This window comes from Etheostoma cragini, chromosome 5 (assembly GCF_013103735.1).
Source record: "Etheostoma cragini isolate CJK2018 chromosome 5, CSU_Ecrag_1.0, whole genome shotgun sequence".
Lineage (NCBI taxonomy): Eukaryota > Metazoa > Chordata > Actinopteri > Perciformes > Percidae > Etheostoma > Etheostoma cragini.
In genome coordinates, this window is record NC_048411.1 from 27,603,876 (window position 1) to 27,620,777 (window position 16,902).

Sequence of the window (16,902 nt, forward strand, 5' to 3'; positions counted from 1 at the left end):
CCTCCTCCTGATTAATTTGGGTAAATCCAGCTCTGTATCTGCCGTTTGGGATTCAACGTCAACACAAAGCTCTGGTGAGTCAAAGGAAAAATTGAAGTCAAATCTTCAAAGATTTTTCTGCAATGTGTTTTCCTCTCTCCGGCTGCATCCTCTGCCTCTTACCACTGAAGTGGATCGATGTAAACACACACAGCTTTAATCTAGATTTAAGTGTTGTGGAAACAGATTTTTGTTTGTTTTTTATCAAAATGTCTAAGGTAGCCTTGAACCTGACAGTGTCCGGGGCTGCAGTTAAATCCTCCCTAATAACAGCGATAGATTTGTCACTTGACATTTGAAGTACATTTTCAAGCAATAAGTCCATTTCTCTGATTGTCTGTTTTTCTCCTTTTCTTCCTTTTTATTTGTCTTTTTTTGTCTTCCCTCCCTTTCCCCTGTGACAGACTCTTGTTCCTTGCTTACTCAAATGGGAAAGTGCTTTTGTCCATCGTGGACTAGAGTAGCTTCTCATTTTTTACCCAGACGTTGACAATTCTGCTGAAAGGACAGTAAAAAAACAAAAAACCTCATTCAAAATCATATAGACTTTTTTAATATCTTATATAACTAAAAACCCCAACCTTGGACCATAACCTGATGTATTGTGGCTCAGTTCATTTATCTTGACAGAGATGGATTGAAAAACCCATCTAATATCGTTGTTTACTTAACATTTCTGTTTTTGGCGGCCTTGAATGAACATTATTTACCAGACTATCACAGCTTAAAGGTCACTGCTCAACAAAAGACAGAAGTCCATGGATAGGACGAGGAGTCGTGCCGACTTTAGACATATTTGTAATATCCGCAGGACAAAGAGGAGTGACGTTTATTCAGGCTGGGGCTCCGGACCGTTCAGCTAGAGTAGAGGACCGGAGGTGGAGGGTTGCACTCTTTGCCTGCAACGGCAAATGAATAGCAAAGGGAGAAACGATTACTTAAAGCAGGGTTGTAACTTGCCATTTGTAAATGATTCTGATTGGTTTAGCAGGAAAGTGAACACCTCCAACAGCTGATTTGAGTTAGATTGAGGATTGATTAAAAGTGAGATCTTTCTGAAAGGATTTACACTGAGATACATTTCATTAAGGAGAGACTTATTGCAGATATGCAGCAGTTATACACAGCATGATAAAATATACATTTATTAGAATAACAGCTGAATTGATTTAGGAGTGCATTGATTAATAGTTGAGTCTTCCTAAAAACATTTACTCTGAGCTACATTTGTTTCCAATGCTAGTTAAGCTTTTTGCCTGCTGCTTTTGCATTGCTCAGGGCGTCAGGTTTTTGGAGATCGTCTGAATGCCTGAAGCTGAAAATACTTCAATTCAGAGTAGAAAAGCGCCTAGTCCATGTCAACGACGTTTCACTCCTGGGATTATTTAGGTGCAGCCGGGATTCCGCCGGATTACTGCTGCTCAGATCTCTGCCGGGTAAATCCAGACAGCTACCTAGACTATCTGTCCAATCTGAGTATTCTGTTGCACGACTAAAACAAGCTTAACCGTAAATTTGTTCAGGAGGTGGCTGCTTGGGGCCACCTGATAAGTTGACAGAGTCATCTTGGACAAACCCCCAAATACGTACAAAGCAGAGCTGCTAATGTTAAACTAGACTCTGATCCTGGACCAGCTCTTATCCAGTGTTTTGTGAAGTTACCTTTAATGCCATAACATATTGTAATCAGCTAATGATATGCTAACTGTGGGCATGGAAGTAATCTTAATTGTTGGTAATGAGCTAATTTGTCAGATTAATGGCTAATGGCTTGCCATCATCTCAAGAAATTGTCATTATCTTTTGGATAACAATTTGTTCACAATATGGTTACCAGTATTTGTTTTTCTGGGATAATTACCTTGTTATTGTGAGGAAAAGCCGTTTTGTTTCCTTGAGATGTGGATCATTTTATCACGACAAAACAACTGTGTTATCCCAAGATTATGCACACAGTTTTGGGACATTTAAATGTGATTTTTGCAAGACAGCACTAGAAATTAAAAAAATCCACTAAAACATATTTTTGGGTGGAATAACACAGAGATATGGTAGTCGTCTGGTGATTCTGTAACTGCCTCAGGATGGGGGAGGATATTGTCTGAAGCAAAGTGGGGAAGACAGATTCTGTTTGTGCACAGCTCCAGGGTCCATGCATATGTTAGTGTTATTTGGATATTTGTGTGTTTCGTGCTCTGTGTGGTTTAATGAAAGCAGTACATGAGTTTCTTTTTCTTATTCTTTCTTTGTTGCCCAGCCACAGATACTGAAGGGTTCACAAAACAAGATATTGTAGACACAACAACTGAAATCGATGATCGCAGAAGCTAGAGGCGAGAACAGTGATGCAGAGTTTAATCAGCACGAGTTCCTGGGAGAGCAAAACACAAAGAAGTGAAAGACTGATACTGTAAACATCAGCAATAACATCAGCATGAACAAAAGAACAAGCCAAAATTATGGATGTGAGCTTTTTCTGATTGATCAATTGGTTACTGTCCGCTGTTGTTGAAGGGGAATTCAAAAGGTTTGACAGAAAAATAGTTAAGGGAAATTTCACAAGTGTTTTCACTGCTTTTTTAAGTTCAGTAACTGCAACGTATTTTCAAAAGTCAATGACTAATTGTGTTAAATAATTGTGTTTTCAATATTGAAAATAACAGTATAAACATGATCACTTACTTGATCATGTAATACAGAATTTCTGGCTCATGGGATGTTTGTTCGTCACATGAAATACTGAAATATGTCAGTAGCTCTTGAAAGGATTTCCCATTTTTACCAAGTGGGTAAGCAAGCGTCCACATAGCGTACCTCCTATGGAGGTATTTTGACGCTATGGAGCCATCACCTGCCTTTAGCATCGCTTTGACTGCCATTCATTTTGGCGCCACTTTGACAGCGACTTTACATTTACGCACTTAAAGACTATCTCACGTTATGGCTCCGTAGCCGACGTTTTTGTAAAATTAGGTTAACGATTGGGTCACATCGACTTACTGTCGCACAGTAGAGGTATTACCCAACAGTACAGGAGAAGCTCCCAGAAGACTTACAACTTTCAGACAGGTTGCTCATGTCACATCTACGTCTTCAAGCTCAGTTGGAGGCTGCACAGTAACGCTCAGCCATCACTGGAAATGAGCTTCTAATAGATTTCACTCGTCTCTGTGGAAATGTACAGTGTCACATTGTCCTTTGCTTTTACTGTCTATGATGTGTACATACCTTGATGGCCACATATTTTCCTATGTTTTTGTGTCTAAGTTACTGATGGGTACAACAATCTTTGACATTAGTCCGGTATTAAGCACGATCGCTGCAGTCGGCAGCAGTGAAACAAGATTCAATGTAAGTTAATAGGGCAATTGTCCAGCTTGTACCTTCACAAAAGTGCTTGTTTTTCCACTGACAGGCTCAGATAAATATTCTAAGTGTCTGACAACATTATGGAACAGATTTCTGAAGAGGTCGACCTTTCTGTTTAAGAGTAAGATCCTTTTTTACATCCACTAAATTGCGTTTGCTCAACCACCACACTCCATGTGAATTAACAGTAATTTCATCATCGTAAAATACACCTAATTCAAAGTCAACAGAAAAAAAAATCAAACTATGAAAAGCCGTTTTGGGTCATCATTCCAGTTTTCCAACCATTGCAACTCTAATTTTGGTTGAAATAAACACACAGTTTACGATTTACATGAGAAAATGTGTTTGCTCTGAACACGCTAAAAGTATTGCTTTTTTTAATGGACTCAGGTTAAACAGAACGGTTTCAACGGTCTATTTTTTTTTAAGGTAAATACAAGCTGGACACTTGCCCTATTAACTTACATTGTAGCTTTTTGTAGCAAAAAAACACGTTTTCCTTTAAACTGTCAAACTTCCTCGATCATGATGAACATCAGCAGGTTTGCATTGTCGCACATTGCCCACATTCACAGGCCGGCCTGTGTCTAATGCTAAAGCTGCCTGCCGTTCTCTGTTATGTTGCTGGGTTTTTTCTGTGTATTGTAGGATTTTTTTTTAATTAAGAAACAGTGCGAGTAAAGATGATTTGTTTGAAGCATTTAACACACCAGGGAGCAGGCTTGTGTTTTTATTGTTATTTCACTGTGCGACTATAGCTGCTGTGTGGATTGCGATCGAGCCTTGTTATTCTGGGTGTCTGAGGGAGGAAAAGGCGTTAACGACAGAACAGAAATCACCGGGGATCAGGGCTCTTCTTTTGTAGTTAATTTGCTTTGTGATTTGGTAGATGAAGTCCTGGGTGGTCTTCGTCAGCAGCTGTGTGGGAGTTAACCGACGGTTTCAGGAATCACAGAGGATCATCTGTCTTTTGTTTTATTGCTCTTTTGCATGATAAATTTGCATTGTTTATCAGGGTTTTAACATAAATGCTGTGCAGCTGAAACAAAGCTCATAATACCTGGAGTACTGTAGCTGTAACTTATCAGGGACACAGGGAAAAACCACACTGAATAATTTCAAACAAATCTTTTGTCCCCTTAAATGAACTTAACTAAATCAGGTGTCCACAACAACTTTATCTCAGAAGAAAGAAAAAAACGAGATACTGTTTCGTTGATTAACATTTCGAAAAACCGCCGCACAGCAGATCAATAAGGTAATCATGGAGAAAATTGAATTAAACATTGTTGCAAGCATTACAGTTGAGTAGGGATCCAATCCGAGTCCTGAATTTGTATTGAATATTTTCCACAGTGCTGGAGCTGCACTGTAACCTCGGCAGAAACCTCGGCAGTTTATTAAGCTGCTGTAGAAGGAACATAGCACAGGGATTTTACAGAAAAGCAAAGAGCACCACTGAGAAGAAAGAAAAAACAATTTCTTGTCAGATTTAAGAGTGACCTTTTGAGAGTAACTGATTGATCGTCATAATAACACAACAGTAGCACAATTCAATGCAGAAGACCTTTGTGTTGGACTTGACAAAGCGCCGTTGTTTTCTTAAATACTTACAGATGCAAGTTTTTTTCCTTAATCTGAGCCCTAAAGCTACTATGCACTACAACTTTTTCTGTTTTTCTGTTCCTTACAATGTGATGAAATTGATAAACGGCACAAGTGCAACGTTTGATTATAGAGAGACATACCCAGGGATGGGTAACTGTCTCGCACCTGTGTACACGGAATGGGTGGACCATTACCTATTTAAGATCATTGGTGTAAGCTTTGTGGTAAATCTCACTATGAAAGTCCAGAATGGTCGAAATGTTTATGTCATCAATACATTGGGTTGCTGAGCAAAAGCAGAGTGCAGAATTTTCCATTTCTACGTCTTTTCATCACTCAAGAACATCGTGCAGTGCGATATCTGTCAAGTCTGTAAAGTTGCGAGAAAAATCCCTCATCTCAGATTGCTGCTGCTCGCTGAGTAGAATTAATTCCCAGAGCTGTTGTAATTGGGACCATAGTAAGTGGTGGAGATAAGAGTAAGGCTTTTATAGGCACTGATGACTTACTATTTGAGTATGTGTAACCATGGTGACGACAGTGGTTAAGATCACTTGTACGCTTTGAAAACTGAAACACCGGGTTCTTTGTTTTAATAAAACTGTGGAGACTCGAAGCAGAGTAGAAATATGATCTGACACAGGTCCTTTCACCCGTCTGCAGTGAGGACACAGCGTCTGCACCGTCAGTTAGAAGTCTTTACAGACCTGACGTTGGATCCCATCTACTTATCTTTGGGTGTATTGCAACTGCCACTGGTAATCCTATCAGCTCTTACGACAATCTACACACTATTAGTGTCCTCGACTAAAGAAATTTGAAGTCGACTTACCCCTATTTTCCACCAGGCATGTCTTCAATGCATGCATAATCATAATTATGCATAATCCACCAGCAGCGGCACGCTCATGAAGCGGCTCTACGCTCCGCTCAGCAGGCCGTTCGGATAGCTGGGCAGGAAGTGATACATTGAAAGTATTCATACACACACTATCGTTGTAACTATGTCTCCTTGACAACGTCACGGACAACAACAGATTCATCTTGGAGGTTGAAAACACCACATTACAGATCTTTTTTTTGGAGTCCCCAAAATGTGCCCTTCCTCACCTGATGAAGGCCAAATTGTGGGCCGAAATGTTGCGGGCCTTATTTTCACTCTTAGCGTATTTGTCCAGAGCATTAAGCTGTGTAGACTTTAACTCCTTTGAACACTTACTTTTTTGTCCTGCACCAGCAACTACAACATTGCCATTTTTAATCTCTTTAAAGCTTTAGTCCACAAAAATATTCTACATACTGCTTTTTCAGAGAAACTGATGCCCCACAGAAGACTTAAACAGCATACATAATCCCATTTCCTGTGTCAACACGAAAACATTTTTGTGTTGGCGTGACACTGGATGAGCTCCAGTAATGTTGCCTTATTATATTGTAGCAGTCTTTTGCCAAATTGCTCTGTGCAGAAGTGGCAGATAATTATAATGTGCAGCTTCTGTAATGTATTTGTTGGTTGGAAACATTCGTCCAAACTAGGGTGAAATCTTTGCCTCACACAGACTCCACTAGTAATAATGAAGAATTGCAGATGAATTGATATTGATGGGGTGGAAAAAGAATATTTTTTATGTCTGAATATAGTTGAGAGATGATTAGCTGCCACTCAGTATTAAGAACTGCAGACTACCGGTGGAATAATGAATGCTATGACATTTGGAGAAAATGTCTCCCCTTCTAAAACATCCTTCCATTATACAGTGGCATCCAACATTCAAATAATCAGATGTCAGTTAGATTTACGTCATTCATCTTAAGATGACATTAATAATATATGCACTGTATCTTTGACTACCTCTCTCTTCTCTTCCTCCTCCACGTTTTTCCTGGAGAAGTATTCAGCACAGTCACTGACCTAAAGTTCATTTCATTTAATGAAACACAGTTGAATTGAGCTGACGGATTAATTCCAAAAATAAAGTGGAATTGAAGTAAAATGACATATAAGCATGCATTTTGGTTTTTAATTAACCTCCTTGTTTTCCCTGCAGGTGGACCCCATGTTTATGGTGCCAGCTCCCCCTGTTCCAGGCCACCCCGGCACCCCCGGACCCTCTCTGCCGTCAGCCCCTTCCTTCTCCCCTCCTGCACTGCCCACCTCCAACCCCAAGCAGCTGGTGGTGAGGACGCGGTCTATAGGCACCAACACCCAGGATGGAGGCAACTCTGGAGCACTGGAGGGCGACTCGGTCTGTCTGGGACCCTGCCAGCCCGGAACCAGTGTCAACTTGGAAGGCATCGTGTGGCACGAGACTGAGGAGGGTAAGGAGTGTTTCTGAAGAGTAAACAGTGGGCTTTCACTAGTGAACATTCTATTGGTAGCAAGTTTAAGGGGCTTGTTCACCCAGATTCCAAAAAAATACCTACTGTATATTTTTTGTGGTTTTTATGTTGAGAGAATTTGAGACTCATGAGGTGAATGGTATATACAAACTACCAGTTTTTTTTCTCCAGTCTATATCAAGCCTGGTGGCCCACCTGGCCTAAACTACAGTTACAGTGGGGTGGCTCATTAGAAACTACTGTATTTTAAAATCTCCAGTCACATAGCTTCTAGCACTGACTGAATGTAGAGCCTCTATGGAATCTGTGGCATATTTGTTTAAATTCTCGCAATTCTTTCATGATTCTGTTATCATAGGCCATACATTAATACTGCCATCATTCTGTGACTGTTCCTGGCAAAGCTCTAGTAAAAAAAAAGAAAAGAAAAAGACACTTGCCACAGGGCTAACAGCTTTTCTAGGGGAAACCCTAATGACGTGGAGAGTCTCACATGCCAAACTCAAGTAAATTAAATTGAGTCAAGCATCAGTGAAAGCCAAGATGGTAGAAACGCATCAGCAGCTTTTCTGATCTGCAAGCTTGACTTGACTTCTACAAAATGACTCTTTTCTTTTTTGCGTCGATCTTTGGAACCGATCACTGCGCTGCACATTTCCTTTGTTTTCAGATTTGAGGTTTAGTGGTCCTCATTTAATCGTGGCTCTAAACAGGCAAGGATGACGGTCACAAACTATTTTTACTGAACGCAGGCTGAGTGGAAGTGAGGTGTGATAATTCAGGTGTGAGTTTCCAGCAAATGGTTTGTTTTGTTCCTCCTCTTATAACTAAAGAATGTGTAGTTTGAATCAACACATTTAAGAAGGGACTCTGTAATTGGAGACTCTTCATTTTTAGAAGCTGTGGAATGAAAGCATCCAAATTTCTGACAGCTCCACAGGAACTGCTTGTCTTAGAGTTGGAATCAGAACTGAGTAAATATGTCTGCCTCCTTAGATGGTGCTTTACAGGTTTACTGGAATGTGTTGTGCTTCCAAAATGAGAATGATTGACCAGAAATACATCATTACTGGTCGATTGGTCGGTTGCAGCATGTATCCACATCTCAAGGTGTTAATCAGTGGATTGACGTTGGTTCAGTGTAATAGTGTTACTTAAATATGGAATGTTATTACAAGATGTGAAATATTTTTTCTTCCCTAGTCTACATGATATGTTGTTCCATGTGTATTTGACTGACAAAATGCATTGTGACGCTGCCAATGTGAATGACTGTGTCAGCAAAATGACACTTTGACACTCAGGACCACAGTTTGAATCCTGTCTCCCACCAACTTTGATGGTTTCTTTTAACCCCACCAAACCTTCTTTTCCCATCCTTAAGCAAGTAGTAATTGCATCTAAACCTTACCAAACCTTAGATATAGACGTGGCAGACCAGAAAACAGTTTTGGAAGTCAGTACCAACCTTGTCATGCCAGTTGCCCAAAGAACCCCGCAGAGGCAGTTTTTTGTCATGTTACTTCTATTGTGCTTCTTCTGGCAGAACATCATCTTAGAGCTGAGCAATATATCGATATTATATCAATATCATGATATGAGACTAGATATTGTCTTAGATTTGGGATATTGTAATATCGTGTAATGAAATAAGTGTTGTCTTCTACTGGTTTGAAAGTAAAGCAATGTACTTTTATGTGATAAAAATTTTTATGTGATCTTGGGTTTTAATGTACTTACCAGACAGTTCTAGCTGTTCTAATATTAGCCTTTACCCACTTAGACATTATGTCCACATTACTGATGATTATTTATCTAAAATCTAAGTGTGAAGATATTTTGCACCAATTGTCACCCCTAGAGTCTCGCCACAATATCAATATTGAGGTATTTGGTCAAAAATATCGTGATATCTGATTTTCTCCCTATCACCCAACCCTACATCACCTTTCAATATTACCTTTTTTGTCGAGAAAATGTGGATTTAAAAAGCTGGACATTTCAACACAGTTTGCCGCCTAAAACCAAATGAAATTGGGTGTCGTTCTTATATGGGTCTAAAAAACATATGCCAGAAGAACAAATAGATGCTTCTTATCTTTTTCATTCCAAATTAAAATAATCAAAGTCAAGTTTATTTTTAAACGTGTCTGGATATCCTCATAGGAGCAGCTTTGGCGTCGAGCTGCAGAGAATCACGAGTCCAAAACAAGAAGAAAAATAGAACCAGAAACCCGTCGAACACTACAAAATGATACCTTGGGAGTACCGGGCGGTGTGTCAGCCGGCCTGATGATTCATCCGCCATCGCATTTTGATAGGCCGTTAACAAGGACAGCGCTTAGCACCGCAGCCTCTCAGTGGAAGTGTAATACAGTACCTTACTGTAGGCTGCTAATGAATAATCCCATCTCTTGTTGCCCATCTCGCGTTGCCAGCCGTGGGGCCTCTGAAGTGGAGTGTTGAGTTTGGTGGAGAGGCGTCTGTATCCCTGCCCAGTATTAATTAACTTTCACTTTCTCCCTCTGCCCGGACAAAAATAAAATAGAGGAGAAGAAGTAGAAAAAACAAACACAACACAGGGTACTATATCCTGGGCAAAGGGTGATCCTAAGCAGGCCAGAGAGGAGGAGGAGAGGAGAGTAGGAAAGAGAGACTGTGCTTGTATAGAAGAGATGGAGCAAGAGGAAACCAGAGGGGGGATTAAACTTCAGTCAGCACAATGAAAACACTGAAAGGAAATTGAATTAAAATGTTTCCTTGCAGACCTTGACAATCTTAAACAGATAAAAACAAGAAAAAAACCATAAAGAAGATAAACGCCACAGTTATTAAAATGAAGCTTTTATAGTAAAGCACACACATTTAAAATGAGAAACCAGAGCTGAATTCAATTAACAAATATAGTACTGCTGAGGAATTAATCAATCAGGAAATAAATACAATTACTACAATTACAGTTACTCAGCAGGAAAAAAAGCCAATTATTCTTTGGTTCTATTTGAGGATTTGCTTCTTTTCTGTTTTAGATAAAACAAGACATACAATGACGTTTTAACCGCATTTTAAAGATTAGTCAATTGTTCAAAAAAAAAAGACATCTACAAATGATTCAAAAATGAAAGTTATAAAACATTTCAAAATCAAAATACACACCATGACAGTCAATCATGGGGCACATGTCACAGAATTTTATCTGTTGTGATGTGTAGTGTGGCGTATTTCCAATTGGAAAAAGTGGCAAAAAATGTAGAAAAGAAAGCATTTAATGTGATATAGCGGCCGGATCAAAAAATGCGAGGGTCTGGACTTGAGTTTGACATGTGGGTTAAGGGATTGGATGGCTGCTGGCGTTACAAAACCATCTGATATACCGGTAAATTATTTTCTCGTCTTCTTGCCTGTCTCTTCAAAGCCACCAGCCTCTTTTTGACCAAAACGGTGATTTTAGCCCACAAAACATGGGAGTTACTGCTGCCTTGATTGGTTAGTTTGTGTTATTGTGTGACTTTGGTGTTTTCAAAGGTATAGGAGCTAAGAAAAACATGGGACTATCACTTTAAGAGCCGCGATTCATGAAGGAATAGTTAAAAATCTTCAGTGTTATCCACACTAACTCCTTTGAAAAAACCCTGGATTCACAGAGGAAACAAATTACTTCTGTGGCCGGTTTCAACTTTTCCCCAAATTTCCCTCAAATGTGTTCCTCCTAAGAGACAAGCAGACGAGCAGGCCTGAACACATCGCCCCCCCGGTGGAGGAAATAAATGTGAACAGCAAACATCAAAGCTTTGTCTTTCCAGGTTTGTGAGAGTAAACAAACTGCAGCAGCATCAGTAAAGTGAAGCAGAGAAACACATCTGGAGTTCTACATATGCACAGAGAGATGTAATATGTTAACAAATACTAATATATAGTATTTTTAGTTAGTTTACTGGAAGAGCCTGAAGAGCAAGGACAAAGATATATGGACTGAGGAGGGATGAAAGAAATATAAATATGAGAAAAGGAGCGAGGACATGGATTCAATGTTCAGTCTGACAAAATGGATAAATGGGGAGGAGGAGAAAGAAGAAGTGAGGAGATGGACAGAATAGCAACAGAGGTTTTTTTTCTATTTTTAAACCACCTCGGGGATTGAGAGATGGAGAGGAATATAAAGGTAAAGGTGGAAAGAAACAGATGAAGAGGGATCATTTCGATGGACAATGTCAAGAGTCAAAGAATGACGAAGAGAGACATGAGAGGCCTTCTTTTTTTTCCTCTTGTTTTTTTCCTACCGAAGCATCCTCCATGCCGCACAGGGACTACTGTTCAGTAGGCGGAGGGATAGCTGGAGAGTCCCCTCCTCGTGACGGCGGAGGGATACGACGAGGGGAATATGCCGGTTGCATGTTAATTAAGCAGAATACTAATTGGAAAAATTGAAAGGACACACACACCCTCCTCCACCCTGCAGGACACCAGAGTCTGAAGAGCGCTAATCAGATGGTGATTGGTCCAACCATTAGCTGAGCTCCAAGACTGTCTCTCTGTCTGATTTGATGCCAGAGATAAAGTCAATTACAATGATTATAGATAATTACTGTCTTGTAAACACACATGTAAAATACTTGCTCGTTATAAACATGGTAATGTCGTAGGTTTATGTTATTTGCCCTTCAAGAATAGTGCATACTGTAGTTTGGGGGAAACATACACTCACCATCTGTTGGAGAGTTGGTATATATATATATATAGATATGCCACTCCCATGTCTGGCTGTAAATATGAAGCTTCAGCCTGTTAGCTTAGCTTAGCTCATTAAGACTGGAAACAATGGGGAATTAGCAAGGCTGACTTTTTTTCAAAAGGTTACACCTACAACAACCTTTTAAATCTCACTGATTGAACATGTTTTATCTCGTTGGTTTATTCTGCACAAAACCCAAGTGTAAAGATGAGAATTCACTGTTTTATGGGGTTTTTGTTGTGCCAGACTATCTTTTTCTTTTTTTTTGGGCTCCGAGCAGTTGCCAGGCAACCAGCAAAGAATCCATACCCATCCAGTCCTTTATTTCTCCGCCTTCTTCTAAAACACACCACCAAGCACAAAACCCACTTATTTATAAAGTAGAGAAGAAAATAGGGGGCAAGTACACCACAGCAACCGCAAAATGTTCACTGCTTACATATGTCATAGTTTTCTGCCAAAATATCCAATCTTACATTACAGTATCCACTTTTAGTGACAACAGCGATATTAAACATTTGTATGGTTACATTTCGTCACTGGCCGCACGTGGTTAAGGTTAGAGAAAGATCACGTGTTCCATTAGATTCAACTTTATTGTCATTGTGCTATACAAGTATAGACAGGTGGTGCATAGGCAGGACAAGAAATATATTGCATTGTTATAGGAGCAGAATGAATATGGCAATGTAATATGAACAATGTATGAAAAATTTGTACAGATATGTCCAATGTAGTAGCAGCGACATTATACTAGTAGTAAGTATAATATAGATAAATGCAGTGTGTTAACAAAATATATGGCTATACTGAATGAACCATATAGACAGATATGTACAGTGTGTACACCTATATGCAGTGTGGTATCATTATAAGAGTAGTAAGACTAAGTGTATGTGTAGGATGAATAGTATGAAGAGCAGTAGCATATGGCTATATATAGGTGTAATTAGTATTTACGTGACGTTTACATCTGTAAATAAATAAATTGAACTCTATGGGTGGGGTAGGGGGTGGGGGGCGGCGGCTTAGTAGGTTAAATTGTCAACCGGGATGCAGAGCTAGAGTTTAGTAGGATGACAGCCGCAAGAAAGAAGCTTCCTCTGAACCTGCTGGTACGGGTGTGGAGAGACCTGAGACGCCTCCCGGACGGGAGTGGGACGACCAGTCTATGGTTGGGGTAAGAGCGGTCTTTGATGATGCTGCACTTTACCTTACGCAAGCATCTTTTTGTTTAATAAAAAGTAAAAATTTAGAAAGCACTTGAAGCACAACATGTTTATTAACATTAAATCGAAACCACCATTTACCCCTGACTTTACCCAAATAGCTTAAGCAGACTAAAGAAGGGAATCAGAATGTGAACCCAGGTCCTGCGCTTTCAACGCCCCCCCTCAACCCTGACCACCTCCGGTCAGCAGTTATGTTTGACAGCAAGGCACTGAGGAGACGGGGTCCATAGCGCCTGCTGCAGTGTCAGCAACTTATACACAGATGAGAGTTTGAGCAAATGAATGCACAATAGTTGGATAGTGCATACACACCTGCTGAGAGTGTAATGCAAAGCAGAAACAATAACTAGACCTGCACACTGAAACAGTGTGTTGATGTAGGGAATGGCGCATGTCAGATTAGTCTTTTTTTTTAAATCTTAGTTTGAATTGCAGTTGCAAATCAACAGATTAATACAAAATCTGCAGCCACGTAGTGGCTATTTAAACACAGATTACAGTAATGAATGTGAACTTTGAGGGAATGTTTTAACAAATTGGTTTTGTTATGTGCATTATGTGAAGAGCGGAGCAGACGTGGTAGAAAAAAGAAAGAGAAAGAGCCTTTAATTTTTCACTGAATCAGACTTGACCAACTGCTCAATCTAAGCCGGAAGAAGACTGAAGACGTGGGGCTGAACAAAAGATGCTTGCTGGAACTTGTTTAGTCTTAGGGGCCGTTCCTGAAGAACACAGTGTATTTACATGCACACTCGTTTATACTGGTTTTGATCACATTTAGGATATGATGTTCACATAGAGTATGAGAAACCTGAAGCTTTCTTTATGATTCCAACATTATCCAGGTTTCTTATTAATTTAAGTCAGTGCAAGTATGTCTGTGTGTGTTGACTTACCTCCGTGTTTGTGATGAAAACATCTAGGTTTAAAGATGACCTAAAATACAGTTTCTTTGTTTTGATGGTTGTCATAAAATACAGTTCTTCTGTCGACTTAATTCAAGGGCAACTTATGCAGATGGCAGACATTCAGCACAAAGCTGGATATGATGTTTGCATTCTGCAGTATCCCAGTTTCTTTGCAACTGGAGTACTCAAAAATGCATATTCAATCAGGATATGATGTTTACTTCCGTACGTATAATGTAGAATATTTCCATTTAATAAGAGGTTGCAGCCGTGAAGAATGTGATCTTGGGTTTAAATATTTCAGTCAGTGAATATAGTGGAACGGAATATAAATGTGTGGTTTTTCTACGATATAGAAAAGATATTTCATCAAACATTGAAGCTTCTTAAAGGGATAGTTTGGATCTGTTGAAGTGTGCTTGTATGAGGTACTGCTGGATAGTCAGTGTATTAGCTACAGTTGACAGCGGTCGGGGCACGCGTCCGTGTTGGTACTCCGTGTTGTCTGCTTTTCCAAACTGGGGGAGTGCAGACCGCCGTCTACTGTAATACACTGACTATGGAGAAAGAGCTCATACAACCCCATTTCAAACGATCTAAACTGTCCCTTTAAAAGGGAATTTACAGAATGTATTAGAAATATTAAGTTGTTGATGAATGAAATCCATTCAGCTCATTAATTGGAGATTTTAAAAAACAAAAATCTGCCTCATTACCGTCCACCTTTTGTTAAACTTAGCAACACACTTGGCCGTGTTCTCCTGCTCCCATTTATCGGTGAGAGTGTTTTGTGATGGCAGCGCCACCTCGTTTTGAAGCTGTAATGCATCCAGGATTGGATTTGCTCTGCGTTGCCGCTGGCACATTACAAAACGGAGGTTAATGGTTTTTAAATGTCAGTCTGGGAGTGTGTGAGAGAGTAAGAGAGAGACATTTATTTTAGATGGCTGAAGGGTCATCAGTTCTCAGATTCAAGTTTAAACTATGGAGACTACATTTTCCTTACAACCAAACACCTGACGGCACCAGAAGACTGTATTTTCCTTCTCTGATGTTGCTGATTGATATCACAGAAGCTGTAACAGGCAATATGAGCCGCTTTAAACTCAGCAGTTAAACTCAGTATGTGTTGAATTAGTAACAGAAACGTCCATGTTTTAAAGAAATGTACATTTTAGGATAAAACTTTAAATATCACAAATGCTCATTTTGTCGTTGAATGCTGTTTATAATCTAAATGCAACTACCCATAGTACCTCTTTTAGTCCTGTGTCCTGTGTTGCTCTAAATTCTCTACCCTTTTACTGATGCAGCCTGTTCTGGTCTCAGGAGATCTAGTACTAACCCTTTCTGCCTCTGTCTCGTGTGATTGACAGGTGTGCTGGTGGTGAACGTGACGTGGAGGAAGAGAACCTACGTGGGAACTCTGTTAGACTGCACCAAACACGACTGGGCTCCTCCAAGGTGATGCTACACTACACACACTTTCTTTGTTCTTTCTCTTCCTCTGTTTCTTTACAGAGAACTTTGAAGACAAGAGAAAGGTTCAGCCATAGGACAAAGCATATGTTTCTTGTTGCAACTTTGTTTAGATTGCAAAAAATGTAGAACTTGTATAACCCAATAGCGCTGTTGTGCTTTCGTAATAATCAAAGGTCACTTAACACTTTTCTGGACTGGAAAACAAATTCAGCATCCAGGTTCCAACAGGATTCTCCCTGTCATGCAACACTGCGGGTACATCCACTGGAATGGAAGTTTGAATCATTTCATTCTTTTCTTCAATTCTTTTTTTAAGGCCAAAACTATTTCACATGTAAGTAAAACATTGTGTGTCTGAATTATAATATATATTTTTAATAAGGAAAGCAGTTTATTCCTAACTTTTCAACGGCGGTGTATTTGTTCCAATGTACACACAGTTGCAGCTTCCTTTGACTTCAATTTAAATTCTAAAAACAGCACATATTTTTTGCTCCAGTTGGATTGTGATTGGCTCGTCACATCGCCACAGGGGCAACACAAGTGTGAAAAAATTAGGACACTGCTCTTTTTTTGTTCGGGCCACAAGCAACAAAGCTGCATGACGTGTTTCCATCGTAAAATGACATTACGTCCATCAACTGGTTTCATCATCAACATCTAGTGAGCGTCTGGCTCTCAGACTGGTGAAAACAGCCCTAAATTGATAGTTGAAAGCAATTTCTATTCTAATTGTAAACGCATTATAAGGACAGGCCTTATATAATTATTCTGACTCACTTCTCCTTGGTGTATTGCCCTGTTCAAACTATCATGTTTAAGCATTTCATTGTAATTCTTATTGGCTTTTATTTGCTAGTGGTTGTTTACTTGATTAACTGAAAAGAGCACTTAGTTGTTTTTATGTGAAATGATAAAAAAAAGGCTGTTTGCTGTTCCATGATGAGCTTTAACAGCAACACTCTCCATGCCAACTGTTATACAAAATGAAGATGTTTTTTTGTAATTGCTGAGCAGAAAATGTGACAGTCCCTCCTTGAGGTGCTAAAACCTCTCAATTATTGCTGCTGTATGTGAATGGTTGTTGTCATGGCAATTACAGCTTAATCTCAGACACCAGGGACTAAATTGCTTTTTTCACTTGGACTCTGCTGACGTCTGTCAGCAGTGGCTAAATTCTGTTTTATTA

General features: G+C 39.6%; 1 protein-coding gene across 2 annotated transcripts in view; it reads left to right on the plus strand.

Moving 5' to 3' along the window:
- znf608 (zinc finger protein 608) overlaps positions 1-16,902 on the plus strand; it is a 49,335-nt gene that overhangs the window by 20,003 nt on the left and 12,430 nt on the right. For both annotated transcript variants that reach the window (XM_034871152.1, XM_034871151.1), the window contains 2 exons: positions 7,068-7,338; positions 15,608-15,695. In XM_034871152.1, the coding sequence (XP_034727043.1) occupies positions 7,068-7,338; positions 15,608-15,695 (359 nt within the window). The remainder of the gene's footprint in view (positions 1-7,067; positions 7,339-15,607; positions 15,696-16,902) is intronic.